The 20,180-nt window shown below is 40.6% G+C and overlaps 1 protein-coding gene across 1 annotated transcript in view; it reads right to left on the reverse strand.

Moving 5' to 3' along the window:
* cacna1ia (calcium voltage-gated channel subunit alpha1 Ia) overlaps positions 1-20,180 on the reverse strand; it is a 427,222-nt gene that overhangs the window by 176,190 nt on the left and 230,852 nt on the right. Inside the window, exon 7 of the mRNA XM_034687815.1 lies at positions 15,350-15,509. Coding sequence (XP_034543706.1) covers positions 15,350-15,509 — 160 coding nt within the window. The remainder of the gene's footprint in view (positions 1-15,349; positions 15,510-20,180) is intronic.

The raw sequence follows: 20,180 nt of genomic DNA on the forward strand, positions 1-20,180 counted from the left end.
ATTTTTGCAGAAGAGCTTTTATTCTGTGAATACAAAGTCCGCCTACTATCACATTAAGAATATATCAAGGATTAAAGGACTTATGTCTCAGCAGGATGCAGAAAAACTCGTCCATGCATTTATCTTTAGCAGACTAGACTACTGTAACGGGGTCTTTACAGGACTCTTTAAAAATATCCATCAGACGGCTGCAGCTCATACAGAATGCTGCTGCTCGAGTCCTAACAAGGACCAAAAAGTAGACCACATCACTCCAGTTCTTAGATCTCTACACTGGCTTCCTGTCTGTCAGAGAATAGACTTTAAAATCCTGCTGATGGTTTATAAAGCACTGAATGGTTTAGGCCCAAAATACATTGCTGATCTGCTACTACTGTATGAACCACCTCAACCTCTGAGGTCATCAGGTACTGGTCTGCTTTCAGTCCCTAGAGTCAGAATGAAACATGGTGAAGCAGCGTTTAGTCATTATGCACCACATATCTGGAACACACTCCCTGAAAGCTGCAGGTCTGCTCCAACTCTCACCTCTTTTAAATCAAAGACTAAGACTTTTTTTATTTGCCACTGCCTTCCTATCTTAGCTCATTTTAACTCACTTTAAATTAAAATTTCAATGTAATTTTTAACATATTTCTAATTTTCCTTTTCTTTTCTGTTTAATTATATTTTTCATTTTTATTATGTTCTTTTATGCCTGTCTGAATGTTTCCAATGTTTTAATGTTTTAATGTAAAGCACATTGAGTTGCCCTTGTGTATGAAATGCGCTATACAAATAAAGCTGCCTTGCCTTGCCTTGAATTTATTTAATTTTGATTTTATTGGTCACTGCACCATTTTATATACAATAAATCTGAACCTGTTGGTGCCAAGCATGCCGGATACGGCCCTGGTGGTGAGGCTTTCAGCAGTGTGACTGCCCCCTGGTGGCTGGCTGCAGCATAGGTAAAAAAATCCGTCTCCCCCATTCATTTGAATGGGGGAGCAGTCAAACTTTAAAAAATAAATACACGTTGTACGAATGTTTCTCACATCCGTATGCTGTGGTTATATGTAGATAGTATTTGACTGTTTTGTGTCCAAGGCCTCTTTTTTCTGAAAAGTTTCTTTTTCGTTAGTTATTAGAGTTTAAAAAACGGGGTTCTACTTCCTGGTTTCCTTTGATTCACAGTCGCCGTAGAACGAAACTTCAAAGGGCCCACAGCGTCTTGTGACGTTACGCTGTAGGGCGGAGCTTATTACAAAGGCTTCACAGGCTCTGGCTGCACAATGGCGGCACCCAGGAGCGGGATTTTTTGGCTTCAGAACTGTACAACGGGAAGAGGCGGAGCAACGCTGTCCATTTTTATTTACAGCCTATGGTTGGTGCATTGGCTTGTGCCTCTCAAAGTCTTCTTCATGTTTGCTGTATTTCCCCTTTGTTGCTCCTTGTTTGGTGCTGGAGAGCTCCCCTGTCGGTAGCTGACAATGTTCATGTGCACGACTCATAGATTGTATAAATAATGAACCTAGTATCTGTGGCGTCACCCATCTGTTTCTGAAGCGCTATTTCAGGAGCCATATTGCTGCTGTCGAGCGATTGTGATGTAAAGAGGCGGGCTTTGAGCCTCCTAGCCAACAGCTACAGTGTTCCCGCCTGTCAATCAAGTCAGCTGTGCCTCTCATTGGAAGACTCTTATTTTAGTATCTTTCAAATTACAGCGGCTACGCTGTCGATTCGACACAGAAGTATAAATCAGGCTGAGGAGAAAAGATTTGGTTCCAGCACTAAACCTTGAGGAACTTAGAGTAGGATTTAAACCAACATGCAGCTCTTTTAATGTGAGAGTTGTGTTGTTCTAGTCTCTGTAGTAGGATGGTCTCCTGTCGTTAGGGGTCACTGAACTCATCATAGCTTGTTTCCACTAGAATAGATTCCCAGAAAACAGCCATCCCTGTGCAGCAGTTACAGAAACACAGTGACATCTGTTCTGACTATAAATGTCAGATATCTATGTTTTAAATGAGAACACCAGAGACAGATACAATAAACCTGTCCCTTTGTCTTGTCCATGATGCTGTTCTCTTCCTGGAACTGATGTCCTGTTTTTCCCTCTCATTAACTCTGTGAAATGTGTGAACAGAGCTGAAGTCTGATCCTTGTGTCTCATTAGTTGAGTCCTTAATTAAACAAAGCTGTCTTTGGCTGGATCACTTTAGTTTTTCGGTTCTACCTCGCGGAGGGTGCAATTAGGTGACAAACACTTTTTGTTCTGGCCAGGCACAGCTTGCTACCTCAACCAAATTAGATACAGCAGCATCAAGAGATTTTGGGTGGCTTTATTCAAAAACTAAATTGGCATTGTACCACTAATTAAAAATTGACTTTGGTGGAAGATGGCACCTGAGCAAGAGGTGCACATCAACTGCTAGAAGCTTTTGAGTTTCCTGTTGTGTCGAGTGAATCTCTGATAGCTGATTTGTTGCATTTTCCCAACAATTAAAATGTGTTGATCATTAGACTTTGATGATGTCTGCAAACAAGGTACCTTATCTCATTTATGTTGAATTCTCTACACTCTCTCCAATCGATAACCAACAAGGGATAACATAAGAATGTGGATTATCAAATCAGGGGTGGCAGTGACTCAGTTCATAGGGACTTTGCTTGGGTACCAGAGGGTCGCCGGTTCAAATCCCGGCATGGACAGAGTTTGGCAATTTGACCAGTGGATGGAGAGGTGCTGGTTCATTTGCCTGGACCCTGAGCAAGGCACTGCACCCCAAATTGCTCTGTTGGCGCTGGTTGATGGCAGCCTCCTCACTCTGACATCTCTCCATAATTGTGCATGAGTGTATCTATAAAAAATCTATGTGTGGAGCATGATCATGTAACCCCAGAGTGTAAAACTTGAATTTCTCTCATGGGGATTAATAAAGTTCTTCTTCTTCTTCTTCTTCTTCTTCTTCTTCTTCTTCTTCTTCTTCTTCTTCTTCTTCTTCTTCTTCTTCTTCTTCTTCTTCTTCTTCTTCTTCTTCTTCTTCTTCTTCTTCTTCTTCTTCTTCTTCTTCTAAATGTCCAACAAATTCTCAGCTCCCATGGAGCCAAAGCTTTGTCCTGGCCCCTATCTGACCAATGCATAAACAACAGTCTGTTATAAGGTTTCAGTTTCATATTTTTTCTGTCTCACATGGACTGCTTGGTTACGTTGATGCCCGATAAGTACACATTTAGAAAACATGCCATAGTGTGAGCTAAGATAGTTCCTCTACCTCTAGCTCTGTCTCTCTATCTGTTCCTCATAACTCTCAAATCAAGGCTGCCAGGCAAAAAAAAAAAGTAGTCCTGTGTTGTGTGACCCATCCATCGCCCCCTAACCAACATATCAAGCAGAAGTTATTGCTCTTTCTTCCACATCACTGGACTCCCAACATGTCTGAAGGAGGAAAAAGATGCTTTGGATGTCTTAACAGTGGACAATGTAAGCCTGATACTTGGAAGTTTATAGTGGGTCATACAAATGATATTGATTTACTTTTGTTGGACAGAAAAGGGAGTGTATGAATAGGGATGTAAGGCTATATCACAAGACTGTAAAAAATGGATACAAATAAGGGTAGATTAAAATCGATTCAACAACATTTGTATTGCAATATTATTTTTAAACAGTAGAAGGCCCTATCTGCATTTCACTTGATGCTTGTTGAACATCATTGAGTCTCTTGCGCTGCTCTCTCGTCACTCGCTGAGTTGAGCGTAACAGACATGGCGGCAGAAGGTGAAGACTTAAGGCTGATTTATACTTCTGCGTCGAATCGACGGCGTAGCCTACGCCGTAGGTCCGCGTAGCTCCCGTACCTACGCAGATGCCTACGCACGTAGCTGACGTGCACCTCCTCCAAAATGTAACTACGCATAGAGCCGACGCGGACCGCAAGCTCTGTGATTGGTCCCCTTGACGGCTTTGTCTTTCCCGCATTCACAGCACTTTCGGGATCCCGGACATCGGCCACACATCGGCCACACATCGGCCACACATCGGCCACACATCGGCCACACATCGGCCACACATCGGCCACACATCGGCCACACATCGGCCACACATCGGCCACACATCGGCCACACATCGGCCACACATCGGCCGTGTATTTCATCTCCTCCTCTCTATTCTTCATGTAATCATGTCTGTATGATAAACAGCAACATGTATCAGCTGTAGATTAACATAACACGCTCTGAATCTCTGTGGAAAAGTAAACAGAGATCGTAGCGGGACCGGAAGCAGGCGACCGGCTATCAGAGAGACCGCACTGCCCTCAGGCGTATCGGAGGAGAATTGCTGCGCGACACGGACACATCGACGCACAAGTATGTGGGGCTCATGTCCGTGTCAGCCCCTGCTGCGTAGGGGCGACGCAGAAGTATAAATCAGCCTTTAGAAGTTCAGGACGCACCTTTGTGTTTCAAGATCATTATTCAAAAACTTGCCTCTTAGGTGTTTTGGACTTCAGCTTTGTCTGGTCTTGTCTGTGCTGGTCATCCAGGTCTCTATAAACTCAAGGTATGCTTCAAGTTGAGTGACCTAACTGGTTTCATCATTCTTCATTGAGAAGTATAACTGCATATCGTCTGCATAATGAAGAAAGAGCTAAAGGAAACACTTAAGGCTATGTTTCCATTATTTTATAACTGTTCTGAAATTTTCCAACAAGGTATTTTTGTACGGTCATTTTTGTTTTTTTTTGCAAGGTGCTGAAAAACAGTGTGTGGTGGTTTTATTTGAGTTACAACACACCTTAAAAATGAAAAAGGATTACTTTGTTTAAAAAGAAATATAAGAGAAAAATATATATATTGCAACTGTCCATATTTGAGAATTTAAATAAAATAATAGTTATTGAAATTTTGAGTTCAATCCAATTTTCTTGAAAAACGTTAGAGAATTGTGAGTGAATCGTATCGTGAACCAAAAGTTGGGATTCGAATCGTGGGTTGAGTGTATCCTTACATCCTTATGTGTAAACTGGGTTTTAACCTGCTGTTGGTTTGCAGCCAGTACTTGTGTTTGGTATCTCTACCTTTGCTCAGTGCATTTGTGAAGGTTTGGGCCTTTTTTTTTGGTAGACGGAGTGCATTTGTATCAGCTTTGAAGAGTTTTGTGTATTGTTTTTGTTCATTGAATGAGCAAAGGATAGTTTTGGGAGGCCTCGTATAGTCCGTATGGTGTCTTTTGGTTGTAAGTTAGATTCCTTTGGCTGTGTTTTCACAGGTTTGGTAGGTTTTGAGTGAATTTTACTTATTTGCTTTTGTTTGGTCAGTTTTGCATGCAGGGATTGAGCATTAGTGCTGTGTGATGAGGGACTGAAGACAGTTTGGGTTAACTTGAACCATTTGGACAGTGTTGGTTGTTGAATGTGCACACGCTTGAGTCAAAGCTGTCCCTGGTGGGCTGAAGGAGTGTTTCCCCTTTGGGATTTGTTCATGATTCTTGGTAGTGTTGCAATGAAAGCGTTTGAGCAGTTGTCTCGGGGGCACCTCCTTTGAATTGAAGGGATCAATGTTTTACAGTTGCCTTTTTGGTTCTAGTGGTTTTGAGTACCCACTGTTTGAGTTTGAGTTGTTTCAATATTATTCATTTGAATTAATAAAACACTGTTTCTTCCTTATAGAGTATGCATGGTCTCCCTTTTGTCACACTCCTTTGAGCCAGGTTGTGACAGTGAACAGCAAAAATCCCTGATTCAGTGTGGTGACGTTGTTGTATTTATGAGGCTTATTGGTTCTGGTGAGTGAACTTCATAAAAAACCTGACAGTCCACCCACTTCTTCTCCTCTTCCCACATCCCACAGCCGGCCCACTAATCTCCACCTCTGCTCGGGGCTGGAGCCAACATCAAGTGACAGCGGATCTCACAGCTGAGCTCATTATCAGATTGGACGTCGGCTCTGTGCCTCTGTATGCTGAGGTGATTACGTTCGCCAGCAGACGGTGTCAGACAGACAGCATTCATTTCACACCTGAGGAGACGTTGGACTCCTGACAGCGGAGGCACCAGCCAAAGGTTCATGTTTGATACCTCATGCTTCTGTTCCTGGAAACACTCTGCACTCTGCTTTACAACTGTTGCACACGGCTTGTAACAGCGTCGTGTTAGAATCACACACAAATCTGCCCGGTTTACCAACATTGGATGACATTACTCAAATTAACTCAGGTGGGTCAGGACATCTCATAATTGCATCCCTTTTCCATTTCATCTTGTGTATGGTTACCATGGAGATGATCGACCACAAAGCCTGTCATCAGATCATTATTTTCTCCCTGGGCTTGGCAGAATGAACCGCCACCCAGCCCACTCCTCTGTGCAGCCAAACTGGCCTAATCAAACGCTTGGCTGCAGATCTGGTCTCCCCAGGCTTACCACCACTGAGTCCCAGCCATTGTCTGAGCTCTGGGCTCTCACAGTGGTATTAGCTGTACTCTTAATCATAAAGATATTATGGGACAAACAGCACCTGTTAAGCTTCTGGTTCCTGATTTGGACTGACCATTTATTTTGGCTTTTCCAAAGGGGACATGAAGAGAGCCTTCATGATTCATCACTGACTGGTGATCTATGTTTAGAAAAGTGTATATATGTACACATGAATTAAATAGAACTGAAAAAAACAAGTCCTGCAAAATAAATGTATTCCTAGGCAAACTTAAATGGGGTTAAAGCCTGCGAGGGGGGTAGTACTTTTCAAAGGTCCCAGGACTTCCAGGGGGCAGGGCCTGCAATGCTGAATGTGTCTGATTGGTAGATTAACCGCAGTGTTTTTATTCCGCCTGCCGTCCACAATAACATCACACACATCTGTGATTCACTTAATTTCTCTTTCTTTCAATAGTATTTATTTGTTCTATCTTTTTTGTATGTGTGTGTACTTTTCAAAAGAAGAAGCTGTGATTCTCTTGATTTAGCAGCTTGTAACAGTAGTCTTCTCTCAGCCCACCACAAATGCATCTCTCTAGGTGTTACAGTTTTAAAAGTGACCCTGTAAACTGGAGACCTTCAGCTGAACGTGTCAGTCTTTGTGGAGTTTACACAGCTGTTGAAACACAAAGGGAGTTCCTGGGAATGCATACTAAGGTGCATTTCAACCAAGAGTTCCAGGGTCTTTTAGCCCCCAGAACTACTTAGGACTAAAAGGTTCCTGTGCCCCCATTTTTGTCTGCGTTTCGACCGCGGGCTGAAGTCACGGGTAGATTGTGCAAATCAGGCCAGTGACTATAGAGAAAAAAAATTATATTCAATAATGTTTTGAAATCTTAATAAAAAACTAAACTAGTATGCATTCCCAGGAACTCCCTCTGTGTTTCAACAACTGTGTTAACTCCACAAACACCGTAACGGTTAACCGAAAGTCCCAGGACCTCTGAAAAGTACTACCCCCCGAGCAGGGGCTTTTCATTGGGGAGATTATCTACCCCTGAACTAAATTTAGACCCTGGTTCCTCCAGTCGAAATGCACGTAGTTCAGGGATAAAGTCCCTAGTTCCGGGGTAAAGTTCCTGCGGTGGAAAAACGCCTCTAGTTTAGTTTTTTAGAACGATTGCTTCGGAGACTAGAGAAAGCGCTGAATAAACACTGATCATTTACCATTTACTTCACAAAGTTTATTTACTTAATACTTAATAGTGTACCAGCATTAACTTTAAATGCATGATTGCATGATGCAAGAGGAAAGCTGTCAAAAAACTGCATCCCTAGTCTAGTCCGGCTTGCTTTGTATCAAGCATGGTTTGCACAGTGAAGCAAAGGCTCAATTCTTCAAACCCCATCTCCATAACACATTAAAATACTTCTCTCTGCATTATACCTATACTGGTGTATTGGTTGCATCTGAAACTGCCCAATTTTAGACAACAGAAAAGGTATTAAATCTGCACTTTTTATAGTTTGACTTTAATTTACAGCAAATTACAAATCTGTTACCAGGGTGTTTAATCAAATGTTAGGGTGCAATCCCCCAAGAATACATAAACATGGTGGACATTACAACAAGGATAACTGGTATTGCACTGCAGTGCATTGTGTAAAGCTGAACAATTAGAATACAATATCTTATTTCAATTTATCAAACCAGTTGAAGCTTTCCCATTACGTTTAACTCCACTATGTTTATTTAGGCACTGCTCAGGTCAGGATTCCTGGATTCTGTAGTTATCTGCTCACTATTTCATTAATCATGACATTTAAACAGCCATTTATTTACTGACAGCAGCTAAATCTACCAATTATGGTGCTCACAAACTGCTGGTGCAGAAAGTCACCTCTGACTATTTAATTGATTATTTATATTCTAACCATTCTTTGGCTAAGACACAGAGGAAAGATCAATCATTTGCACCACTGTAAAATTGAGCAGTTAGGGCGATGGTGTTGCAGTCAGCGTACTGTTATAGATGTGAAAAAGCTGAAGAAAAATGGAATCAATAGGTGATAACAGCCAAGTGCACATTCATTACACTATCATTGATAAGTTCCATTGTACAGAGGTTGTACTTTTAAAGGTCGAAGGGAGGAATGGATAAAACCCACTTCAGCTTATAGAAAAAGGCACAGGAATAGTGAACGATCCATCTCAATCCTTTACTTTATGAGCCTTAGGCCTCACCCTGAGGTGGCTCTATATGCATCCAACAACAATCCATAGCATGACTCGCTGAAATACAGAGAAACACGCCAACACACAAAACCATGGGACTTATCATTAACACACAAACACATAAACAAAACACTAAACAAACAACAGCTTATGACTGGATTAACAAACAACACAAGTACAAAGTTCCTGACTGAGAGGCTGAAACCAGTGTGGAATGAGCTGTTTCATTAGGATTCAGAAGAAGACTGATTCACGGTTATATCAGTCCTAACATGCTCATAATGTTACCTGTCTACTCAACTCTCAAATCAACTCAACTTTATTTATATAGCAAATTTCATACATGCTTCACAAAAGGACAGAGAGACAGAAAACAACAGGAAAGGGTAAAATAATAAAAGATATAATCATAAAAAAACCCAACTTTAAAATACAATTAAATCAACACAGTTAAATTAATAAACTAAGTATGGGTAGAAAGCACAATTAAAAACCAGTTAAAGTTAAAAAGATCAGATTAATACAATAAATAAATAGAGAACAATAAAAAATAAGATTTATAATAGTAATAATAATAATAATAATAATAATAATTATAAATATAAACATTAAATTATTTAATTTTATTATTATTATTATTATTATTATTATTATTATTATTATTATTATTATTATTATTATTATTATTATTATTATTATTATCATAAAGCAGTCTAGGGCTGAAAATAACTTATTCCAAATTAAAAGCAAGACAAAAAAGACAAGTCTTAAGTTAAATTTTTAAAAACACCCAGAGAGTTCCACAGTCTCTGTGCATAAAAACAGAAAGTTCTCTGATCGGTGCCTGTGTGAGACACATGAGGAACATTTTAACATCTAGTTTATTTGAGTCAAGTAACTTATCTAGTTCCCATAACTGACATACATTTGTTTGTTGCATGATTTAAAAGGAAGTCAATATTGATCATAAGTTTTACACTGTAGTTGAGTCCTGGTCTTTTGGATGGAAGTGCTGTGCTTGTCTGAATTATGCAACGCCCCTGATTGCCATGCCAAGCTGATTCCTTCACTGCAACATCCAAACACTGAGACAGAGGTCCCAACAACAAATAATACAATGACTTTGGTTTGGTGCAGTGTGTGACACTGCAGTATTTCACTTGCATTGCTTGTGTTGTCTTTTTTGTTGGCTTCATTTTTTATTGCAAAATATATTTAAATTGGCTGTCTTTTTTATATATATTTCTTCAGCATGAATCAATATAATAATGCAGCTGAATATGTCTGGGGAATGAATGCTGTGTAGTGGAAAAAAGCTGCAGCAGGAGAAAAGTTCTCCCAAGGAAACAGTAAAGTCCAGATTAAATATCACCTTCAAAGAACGTCCATTTAAAGTTTGGGGAGCTATTCTAAAAGTCATTGTTTATAGTTCAATTGAGATTACTCCTGTGATGATGTGCATGCAGCCAAAACAGGCTATGTAAATGCTTCTGTTAACCAACAGTATTAAGTCTCATGCACAAAAACCCATAAACAAATGTGATCCTCTCTCCACTGACGAACACAAGCACAGTGTTTCAGCATCCGCCCCTGAATCAACAGCAGCCTTTTCACTCCTCTGATTTTAAAGCAACATGACAGAAGAGTAATTGAATTTCTGACACCTCCACCAAAATAAACAGCCCACAGCCATTGAGATACAGAACATTAGCCTGGGAAATATCACTCAACACTCCTGCAACAATAACACTCTCACAGCTGCACCAAAATACCGACACCCCAAACAAAAGGAAAGGGGACAAGTCAGAGAGGTGAAGAAGTGAAGTGCAGAAGTGCATCCAGTTGTCAATCTGTAAAGGTTAGAAGCTGCACGTTCCCACCAGCATTCGAAGTTTAGACCTTTCATAAAACTTTGGATAACCTGCTGTGTGTACCTGTGTGTGTGCAAATCCTCACAAGAGTTCATTTCAGGAAAAAGAGCATATGCTTCACAGGATGTGCACACAGCACGGGGGGGGCATCTGCTACACGCGCTGTAAATGACTAATGTGTATGATGAAGAGGGATGATAGAGTTTGGAACATTGTGACAAAATGTTTCTTCGAAAGGAAACAGATGAGCAGCTCAGCAGGTCCAACTTGACTTTCAAATGAGACACTGGGGTGGAATCAGTGCATCAGAGCGTGATCACTATCCTCCATAGCACAGTTTGGGGTCTGGCCCCTTTAGAGAGACCTGGAAACTCACAAGTGATGCTGCAGCTGTGGGGACATGGATGCAGGGGGGGTATCAGAATGAAAAGTGACTTAAATATAAACAGAAATGTGCAATATCAAACACATGATGGTCGAAGGCAACTCGAGCTGCACTGACTTCCAACCTAATCACATAACAAACCTTCCAATTTAGCGGTCTAATTGAGCTGCAAGGTTTCTCGTCTCTGCCTCTGGTTTGCTATTACCATCACTGCCATGCATAAGTGCTGCGTTCAAGTTTGCCCCATCACCACCCCAGCATCCACCTCCAGGCTCCCACCAGGGGGTTCAAGCCATTGTCTCATCACTCTTCAGCTCTGCATGTAAAAAGTAAAACAGCGAGGAGGGATGAGGTTGGAAACACAAACACTGTTCTGCTGCAATGAACAGCTCACAGCATTAAAAAGTGTGTTGTCAGAGTAAAATACTAGTCATACATCTAATGCATGAGATTTTGATAATGGTGGCATAATTACAGCAAGGCCATGAGCAAATGTAGAGTAAAGAGGCCCTTCTATATGCAACATTACTCAATCAACAGCTAAATGGATAAAATCTACAGAATCGTCTCTCAAGGATATTTATGCTTCAATTAACAGTTTAACATTCAGTGTTTAGTTTTTGGATGTTGTATCAAACTGGTTGTATTGAATGCAGCTCTTGTGCTACAGCCTGACTTAAATGTTTACATTCTGCAACAAATTGTGCGCAGTTTACAACAGCTGACGTAAAAGATCAGGTGAGAGGATCAGGTCAAAGTGGGATCAGTCAAAAGATGCCCATCACCATGATCATGGCATGTGGGAGGGGGTGGTGGCACTTCCCCTGACTTTGATGATGATTATATGGCAAATAAATGTAATAATGATTTAGAGGGGAATTATTAATTAATATTTATTTTTGTTATTATTATTATTATTATTATTATTATTATTAATTATTATTATTATTATTATTATTATTATTATTATTAACAATAATAATATTACAATTGTATTATTATTAATAATCATCATATTTATTATCATTATTGTTAAATTAATTGATATAATTTTAATTGTATAATAACAAGAAGAAGAAGAAGAAGAAGAAAAGAAGAAGAAGAAGAAGAAGAAGAAGGAGAAGAAGAAGAGGAATAAGAAGAAGAAGAAGAAGAAGAAGAAGAAGAAGAAGAAGAAGAAGAAGAAGAAGAAGAAGAAGAAGAAGAAGAAGAAGAAGAAGAAGAAGACGACGAATTCCTTTATTATTATTATTATCATTATTATTATTGTTATTTTTATTTCTAAGTTATATTTTTGGGCTATTTTTCCTTTATTTTATAGGACAGCTGAAGAGAGACAGGAAATGTGGGGAGTAGAGAGCGGAGGAAGACGTGCAGGAAATGGGAATCAAACCGGCAATCCCTGCGACGAGGACTGTAGCCTCTGTATGTAGGGCGTTTAGACCGCTAGTCCACCAGCGCCCCTATTATTGTTATTTTCTTATGGAATTATGGTGATGATTACAGTAACTGATTTGATGTATTTTCTTTATTCATTTTAATTTTACTTGAGTTTATTTTTTATGTTTTCTGTAACCTTTAAACTCCACCGCCTGAGAACCATCCAGAAGTCTTTCTCTGCTTCACAGACACACACCAGACATCATCAAACATGCAAACACACACACGCGTCCCCCTTCGTAATTTTGTTTTTGTCTATGTTCATCTTTTGTCTAGCAAATTAAATAATCATACAAAAATAAATAAAATGCCCGGATCGGCTCTGATGTGGTACTTGAGCAAATAATTGGGACATCCCAACAACTAAGATGTAATATACATGAAAATGTAGATTATCTAAATATTTAAACTTCTAACTTCTAACTAAAAGTTACAGTCCTTGACAGAGCGGTCCTTGGTTTGGCTCCTGGCTTTTCGACCCTTCGCCCTCCTGTCTCTTTTACGCTGTCCTGACGAACATCTACAAAACACCAAAAATGCAGAAGAAAAAGTGGAAAGTAGTCGTGCCTCGCTCTCAGTTCTGGACTACATATGTGATCTCTCAAACTGAGAAGAGTTTATTGCATTCAGTCCGACCCACTCTCTGTGACTCTTTCTGAAACTTGGGGCCACGATGCTTTTATGAGCAATTTAACTACAATCATAGCGCCTAACCTTCCAAACACAGCGATATTAAACCAGTCTAATACATCACTCATGGGCAGTGTTGACTGGCCTTTCTTTTGTTTTCCCTCATATTGCTCTCTCTCTTTACTCTTCTGATTTTCTCTTTTACTTTGTAGAACTTCAAAAACTACATTATTACACGGACGTGTCTCAAACTGGCTGCCTGTAAGCTGAACTTATTTTAGTGATGTGCCACAGTGTAGCAGAGGGGGGCTGGACAGGATAGGGGAGGGGAGGGGAGGGAGGGAGGGAGGGAAGGGGGGGAGAGTGTCGGTTTTTAATTAAGTGGCAGAATTGACTTGGAGATAATGATATTTGCTTTGTGCAGATTTTGGTTTGCAATCAGCCTCATTATATTAACACTTGAGTAAGAGAGAGAGAGAGAGAGAGAGAGAGAGAGAGAGAGAGAGAGAGAGAGAGAGAGGGCCTTCATCTCTGTGGTACTGTCAGTAAATTGAGTAGATGGTGTAATTAATCTTCTCGAGTCACATTGAGGAAGGGCAGGTAATGAGATGAGGGGTGACAGACCCGTGTCCACACTCACACATACACAATGTGACACACATGCGCCTACTTCAAATCACATTTTGCACCAACGCATAAACAGAGTGGTACAAACAGAGTGATGGAAACCTAGACTAAACAATAGAGTGTAGACTTCAGCTGCTAGTGATGGTTAATTTTGAACCACAACTGAAATTGAGCACAGCATTCGTTCAGGCAGGACATGAAGTCAAGCTCCGCCCAGAAAACATCAGCTGCTCTTTACGCCAGCCGCCATCGGCTGATTACATCTCTGCATCCAATTGGCAAGTAGCAAAATGGGCCTTCTATTTAAACTGCCTTAGCCTGTCTTCTCTTGCTGCTACCTCTTTACAACCCACCTCCACCCTAGCTCCTCCTTTATGCTGTGTCTGATTTTACCACTGTCATAAGTATTCTCACTCTTGCTTGCTCTGTTCTGGTCTGCACCCATCTGTGTCTTTGCTGCTGCTCTCCCTGCCTTGGCTTTTCATGTATGCACCAAGTGGCAACCATGGTTGCGAGTATTGAAGCCGATGCGGTGTTAAAAACTGCAGTTCCTTGATTGTCTACTGGAGGCTGGCTCTGGATGTACCAGGAAACCACATACACACCCATTCAAAAAAAGACAATCTTTACAGCAGAAATAAACATGTTTACAGCCTGGTACAGAAAACAAGTGCAGTCTGGATAGCTAATTTCTCTAACAGCACACACTATGCTGCTATAGGCACACACAGCTGACTTGATTGACAGGCAGAAACACTGTAGCTGTCGGCTAGGAGGCTCAAAGCCCGCCTCTTTACCTCACACTAGCTTGACAGATGTTAGGTTGAGTTCAGCATTTCCAATATGGCACCTACTGACGATTGGCTTCAAAACAGCGCTTCAGCAACAGATAGGTGACGTCACGGATACTATATCTATTATTTATACAGTCTATGGTATGCACATTTAAGAGAGGGGAGGTGTGCTCTCCTCGCCTCAAGCTTTGGCATTCCACATAGGCTCCCAGAACAGAGCCCTACTGCCAAATATAACGTACTGCATGCAAATAATACATTATTTTAATGAGTGCGGTCTTGACTGAACTGAAAGTCGTTGGAAAATTGGAAAATGCAACAATGAAATAATGGTGTGGAATACTAATTTGTGCAACAAACATTTTAGAGCTTAAAAATGCAAACACTTGTGTACAAATAATATCCAGCAGCTCTCCTTTGATTGCATTTTGCACCAGCTGTTTCATTCCTTTACCTTATCCCGGTCTTTAGGCCCCATGTCTTCATTACCATACAGCTCAGAAAGCTGAATACCAAATGGCAATTTCCAGAATCCAATTTACAAATGGAAATACCTGATCCCCAGAGCAAAAAGGCAAAGTGCAATTGCAAAAGAAAATCTATTTAAATGTTTGCATTGGAATCTCCAATTTATGTATATCATATATATCGTCGTTCAACATTTTGCTTCTCCTTTCCTTTTAAGAACCGAAAAGCAAAAAATCTTTCAGAACTATAAAAACCGATGAAGTAAAGCAAGAAATCCCTACATCCAAGAAGTAAAATCCAGCATATTCTCTGAAAGACTAGTAGTCTAATCTAGTACTTGCAGTCCTAGCGTTGCTATAACACACACTCCCAACGGCAGATAAACTATGAAGCTGACAGAGCAACAGGTCCCAGAGCCCGGAGCATCACAATGTCTCACACTTGACTTCTCTAACACTTTCTTTTTCACACGCTGACAGACAGAGCAGGCGCTGACTCACAGTGTGAAGTTCTCCTCTGGGTAACAGCGGTTTCTCAGCAGCCCCGCCCACAGCTGCACTCCGATGATGCCGAAGATGAAGAAGACAAAGAAGCAGAGGAGGAGGACGTTACCCAGCATGGGCAGAGTGTCCAGCAGCAGGTTCACCAGGATACGCATGCCTGCAGAGAAAACACAGAGATGGCTTTATTGTGACACATGGCATAATATACAGTAGTGGTGCTGTTCTCACCCCCTGGTCACATATACTGCAACACACCCCATACTGCTGCTGTTTTTATCATACAACTCTGTTCTCTGACTTCACTTTGTTCAAGCTGTCATTGTGCATGACCCTCATCCTCCCCATCATCGCACTGTGTCGTCATCTCATCCCCCTCAGACGACTTCATCAGCCAACACCTCTGAGCTCCACAGGAGGAGAGAATTTGCTGCCGCTCAGGGCAGACATCTTTCAGTCAGTCTAGCTCCCTGTAGAGCTCAAGCTCCAGAGACTTTCTGAAAATGTTTCAGCTCCACATCATTCATGAAAAATAGATCTTTACTACGTTTACTCGGCTCTCCGGATTGAGGAGTTATTGCTGAACTATGCAGCTGCATTGTCCGGGGAATTCCAAGACAAAGAGCAGAAGCTGCACTACCAGTCAAAAGTTTGGACACACCTTCTCATTCAATGGTTTTTATTTATTTGAATTATTTCCAACATTGTAGATTAATACTGAAGACATCAAAACTATGAAATAATCTGGTTTGGCCATAATCTGGATTACAACAGTAGTCAAATAGGACCATCCATTGTGTACTAACCCTACCTCTGAACAACACAGCTGATGGTCTCAAACACATTAAGAAGGCAAGTCATTCTACAAATGAACTCTTGACAAGGCTCATGTTAATTAGAAACCATTCCAGGAGACCACTTCATGAAGCAGACTGAGAGAATACCAAGAGTGTGCAAAGCTGTCATGAAGGAAAAAGGGGGCTACTTTACAGAATCTGAAATATAAAACATATTCTGCTTTGTTTAACACTTTTTTTTTAAATCAAATAATTCCATATATGTTCTTTCATAGTTCTGATGTCTTCAGTATTAATCTACAGTGTTTACAATAATTAAGATAAATACAAACCTTGAATGAGAAGGTGTGTCCAAACTTTTGACTGGTAGTGTACAGGTTGCGAAGTGTAAAGTGTGCACAACCATGTAAGCCGAGCAAAAACAGTATACCACTGTGTTTGAAATCTTGTATAACAGCAGCACTGTGATTTCTCATGTGAAATGGGTTTTTTAAAGATGTGACTTCGCCTCCCAATTGAAATAATGGTGTCATGAGCAGCTAGTAGAGGCTCAAATCAGACAAATTAGATCATCACCATGGGAACTCTAAAGTATGACTCATGCCAGACTTGGACTCAGTGGTGTTAATTGGGGTAATTTACATAGAATAAGGTAACTAGACATGATGTAACCAAGGGTGAGGTAATCCTGAGCAAAGGTTGAAGTAACGACTAAAACTTTGAAGGACAGGAAAGTTTTGATTGTTTCCAGGTCCAAAATGAGTTGTAAGTCCAACAGGAGGTGAGCTGAGCTAGAGAGTGATTCTGTGTGTATTGCTGTATTTTCTTGCCTGTATGTTATAAATGCTCTTTTCAGGGTTGAAGGTTCAAGGTTTCTTTATAGCATAAAACAACATAAAAACAATAGTGTTATGTGGCATCATTAAGCAGGCCATTTGCAACCGGGACTAAAGAGTTTCTCTTTCGATTTGTCCTGCTTTTTGGCAGTGTGTATCTGTAGCCTGAGGGAAGCCGGTGAAACTCACTAAAGAGAGGATGGCACGGGTCAGCCATGATGGACCAGGCTTTGCTGAGGGTCCTGACTCGATGAAGGCTTGACATGTCAGGCAGGGATGTGCCCGCAACCCTATTTATTTTTCAAACTTGTCCACCCATACTAGCAAACCATTGAAAAAGTTAAAAGAGATTCAATAAAACATGTTGTCGACATTAAAACCCCTGAGCTTACGATAAAAATACATTCTTTGATGAGCCTTTGCAAACAGCGTCAACCTGATCTTTGCAAAAGTCTCAACCAGTCTTCAGAGTGTTTTAATTTAAGTTTTTTTACAAGTCCATGGAAGAACGCTTTGACTTAAGTGGCCTCCCTTGGCCAACTGTGTCACTACCTTGACAGGGTCAAAGTTCAGAATCAGCTGGCATGGTTTTGAGATATAAAACTGACATAATAAAGATACAGAGTCTTTAAGAACTAGACAATGAAAGAAATCACTGTCATGGTTCTATATTTGTTGTGTGATCATCTACCAGTCAGGGTCTGGGAGGCAGACACCCTCTCTACTTTTAAGAGTAGGCTTCAAACTTTCCTTTCTGATGAAGCTTATAGTTAGAGCTGGCTCAGGCTTGGACCAGCTCTTAGTTATGCTGCTATAAGCTTAGACTACTGGGGGAACTGACACACTAGGATCCCCACTCTCTCCTCTCTCTGCCTATCACTAACTTTAAGTCTCCCTGTCCCATTAAAGTTACTAACCATAGACCTTTCTGGCATCCCTGAGCTCCCTTGTCTCGTAGGTTCCTCTGGATCTCTGGGGAGGTATTTAGATCAGAGGATTAGGCACTTGTTGCATGTTCTTCTAAGATTGTTGTGTGTTTGAGTTTCTGCCCTCTGCCTCATTAAATATAAAATGAAGTGTACAAAAAGTTTTGGACGGTTTTCTTCATTGCCTCTCTGTAGTTAATGGGATACACACACACAAACACACACTAAGATATATCAGTGTAATTTGTGCACTCTCTCTCCACACACACACACACACACACACACACACACACACACACACACACACACACACACACACACACACACACACACACACACACACACACACACACACACCACACACACACAAACACAACCCCTCTCATCTCACCCACTCTTGTGCTGCTGCAGAATTAACACATTGCTCTGGCATTTCCATATAAGCCTTCGTATTATCATAATTAGCTAATCAATCCCTAATCTGCACACTAATGTGATCCCACGGCCCATTACTCTGACTCTGATCTGTGTGAGGGAACTACAGCAGGGGTTAAATTCTGTCTGTAAAATAGACAGAGGATTGATACAGCGTTTAGCTGACTAATCAGGGGTAAGTGGGCAGGCACTCCTCAGACCTTCTCCCATGGGTGCTGCAAAATGACTTCATGATTGAAAATGATTCAGTATTAAGACAAGGGAGCCTTGAACAGCTTAGAGGCTATCTCGATATCTGACGTGTGTAATGTATATTTTAAAAACAGCATTAAATAAGTGACAATATTTGTACATTTACTCTATATGTTCTGTTTAAACATCGAGATTGAACATACACTACCAGTCTAAAGTTTGGAAACACCTTCTCATTCAAAGGTTTGTATTTATTTTAATTATTTGAAACACTGTAGGTTAATACTGAAGGCATCATAAGGCAGAGACTTAAAAGTAACATTAGTTTCATTTAGAACAAAGCCTCAAGTTATATAATACTCAGAAACAGACAAACTCTGTTTTCTTCAGCTTTATTTAAACTAAGAGATGTAAGCAATAAGTAAACAAACAAGTGTTGTTTCACACCAAGGGCCAAGTGTGAGATTTCATACAAACCACAACTGGAATGACACATTCCTCATGAGGATATAAATCCCTGCTAAAGGCTGAGATTTCAGAAATGTTGAGGAAAATGTAAGATCTGTTCCCTGACTCATCCTGTCGAATGGAAATGCAGACAAACATGACCCTGGGAGGACAGAGTGCCGAGCCTAGTTTGGATTTTGGATGTAAATATTTTATGATCCATGGGTATGCTATTCCACAAATCTCAGACAGTTTCCTCAGACCATGACAGAAAGAGTTTATAAGTTCACTGAAACTTTGTCACCTTTGCTTCATCTGGAAACTTTTTCCAACTTCTGATCATTTGTGATCCAACACAACAACTCTCGTGTACTGATCACTTTAGTTTTACACTGTTAGAGATCCTCCATCTGTCTTTTGTCTGTGTTAGTTTACAGTGATGTTGACCGGCATTGCATTAAATTGAGAGTTGGTTCTTATATTTGGCAGAATTTTTTGGAAACAGTAGACATAAATGCCTCTTTTCGCCCGAAAAGTAAGTAGTGGTAGCACACCCAGATCTCTGAGTATTGGGATATGAAAATACAATTTCGGGGGCTATAAGCATCGTTTGACGCATGCATCATGATGCATTTAAGGTCTGAAGATAACATGTTACTATTTAAAGGCATGCTATTGTCCCTTTCTGCACACCGTAGTGAAGCTGCTGCAGCATTTCCCTGCTTACTGTTGCTGCCGTAATGGAAATAGCGACACCACAGTTCTTTGGAATGACACATTATTAAACTAACTCCCAGACAATTCAGTTGACAAGTCAAAAGTAATATGCACTTTGTGTCAAATGGAATTAAAATATCACCAAAGTACTTCAAGTTTAAGCTAGAACCTATGAGCTAAGCATGCAGGTGTGGACAATGGGACTGATGCCAGCGAGCAACCGTATCACAAAAGCCGGCAGAGCATTAATTCAGAGTGAGGGAATCACCTGACCAGTGAATGAAACTAACAGAAGAAGTTATCTACAGCTAAGGGACAGCAACTAACTACAAGCCAGTGCAGATAACTATTTAAATTCAACGATTAAAGCTGGAGTAGGTTTCCATTCCCATTGCAAGTGGTACCAACAATGCTCTGACAGTAAAGGGAAGATTATCAGGTGTCTGTGGCAACTCCATGGCAGTGACAAGTTTGCCCAATC

Source organism: Notolabrus celidotus, chromosome 7, assembly GCF_009762535.1.
Source record: "Notolabrus celidotus isolate fNotCel1 chromosome 7, fNotCel1.pri, whole genome shotgun sequence".
In the NCBI taxonomy this organism is placed as follows: domain Eukaryota; kingdom Metazoa; phylum Chordata; class Actinopteri; order Labriformes; family Labridae; genus Notolabrus; species Notolabrus celidotus.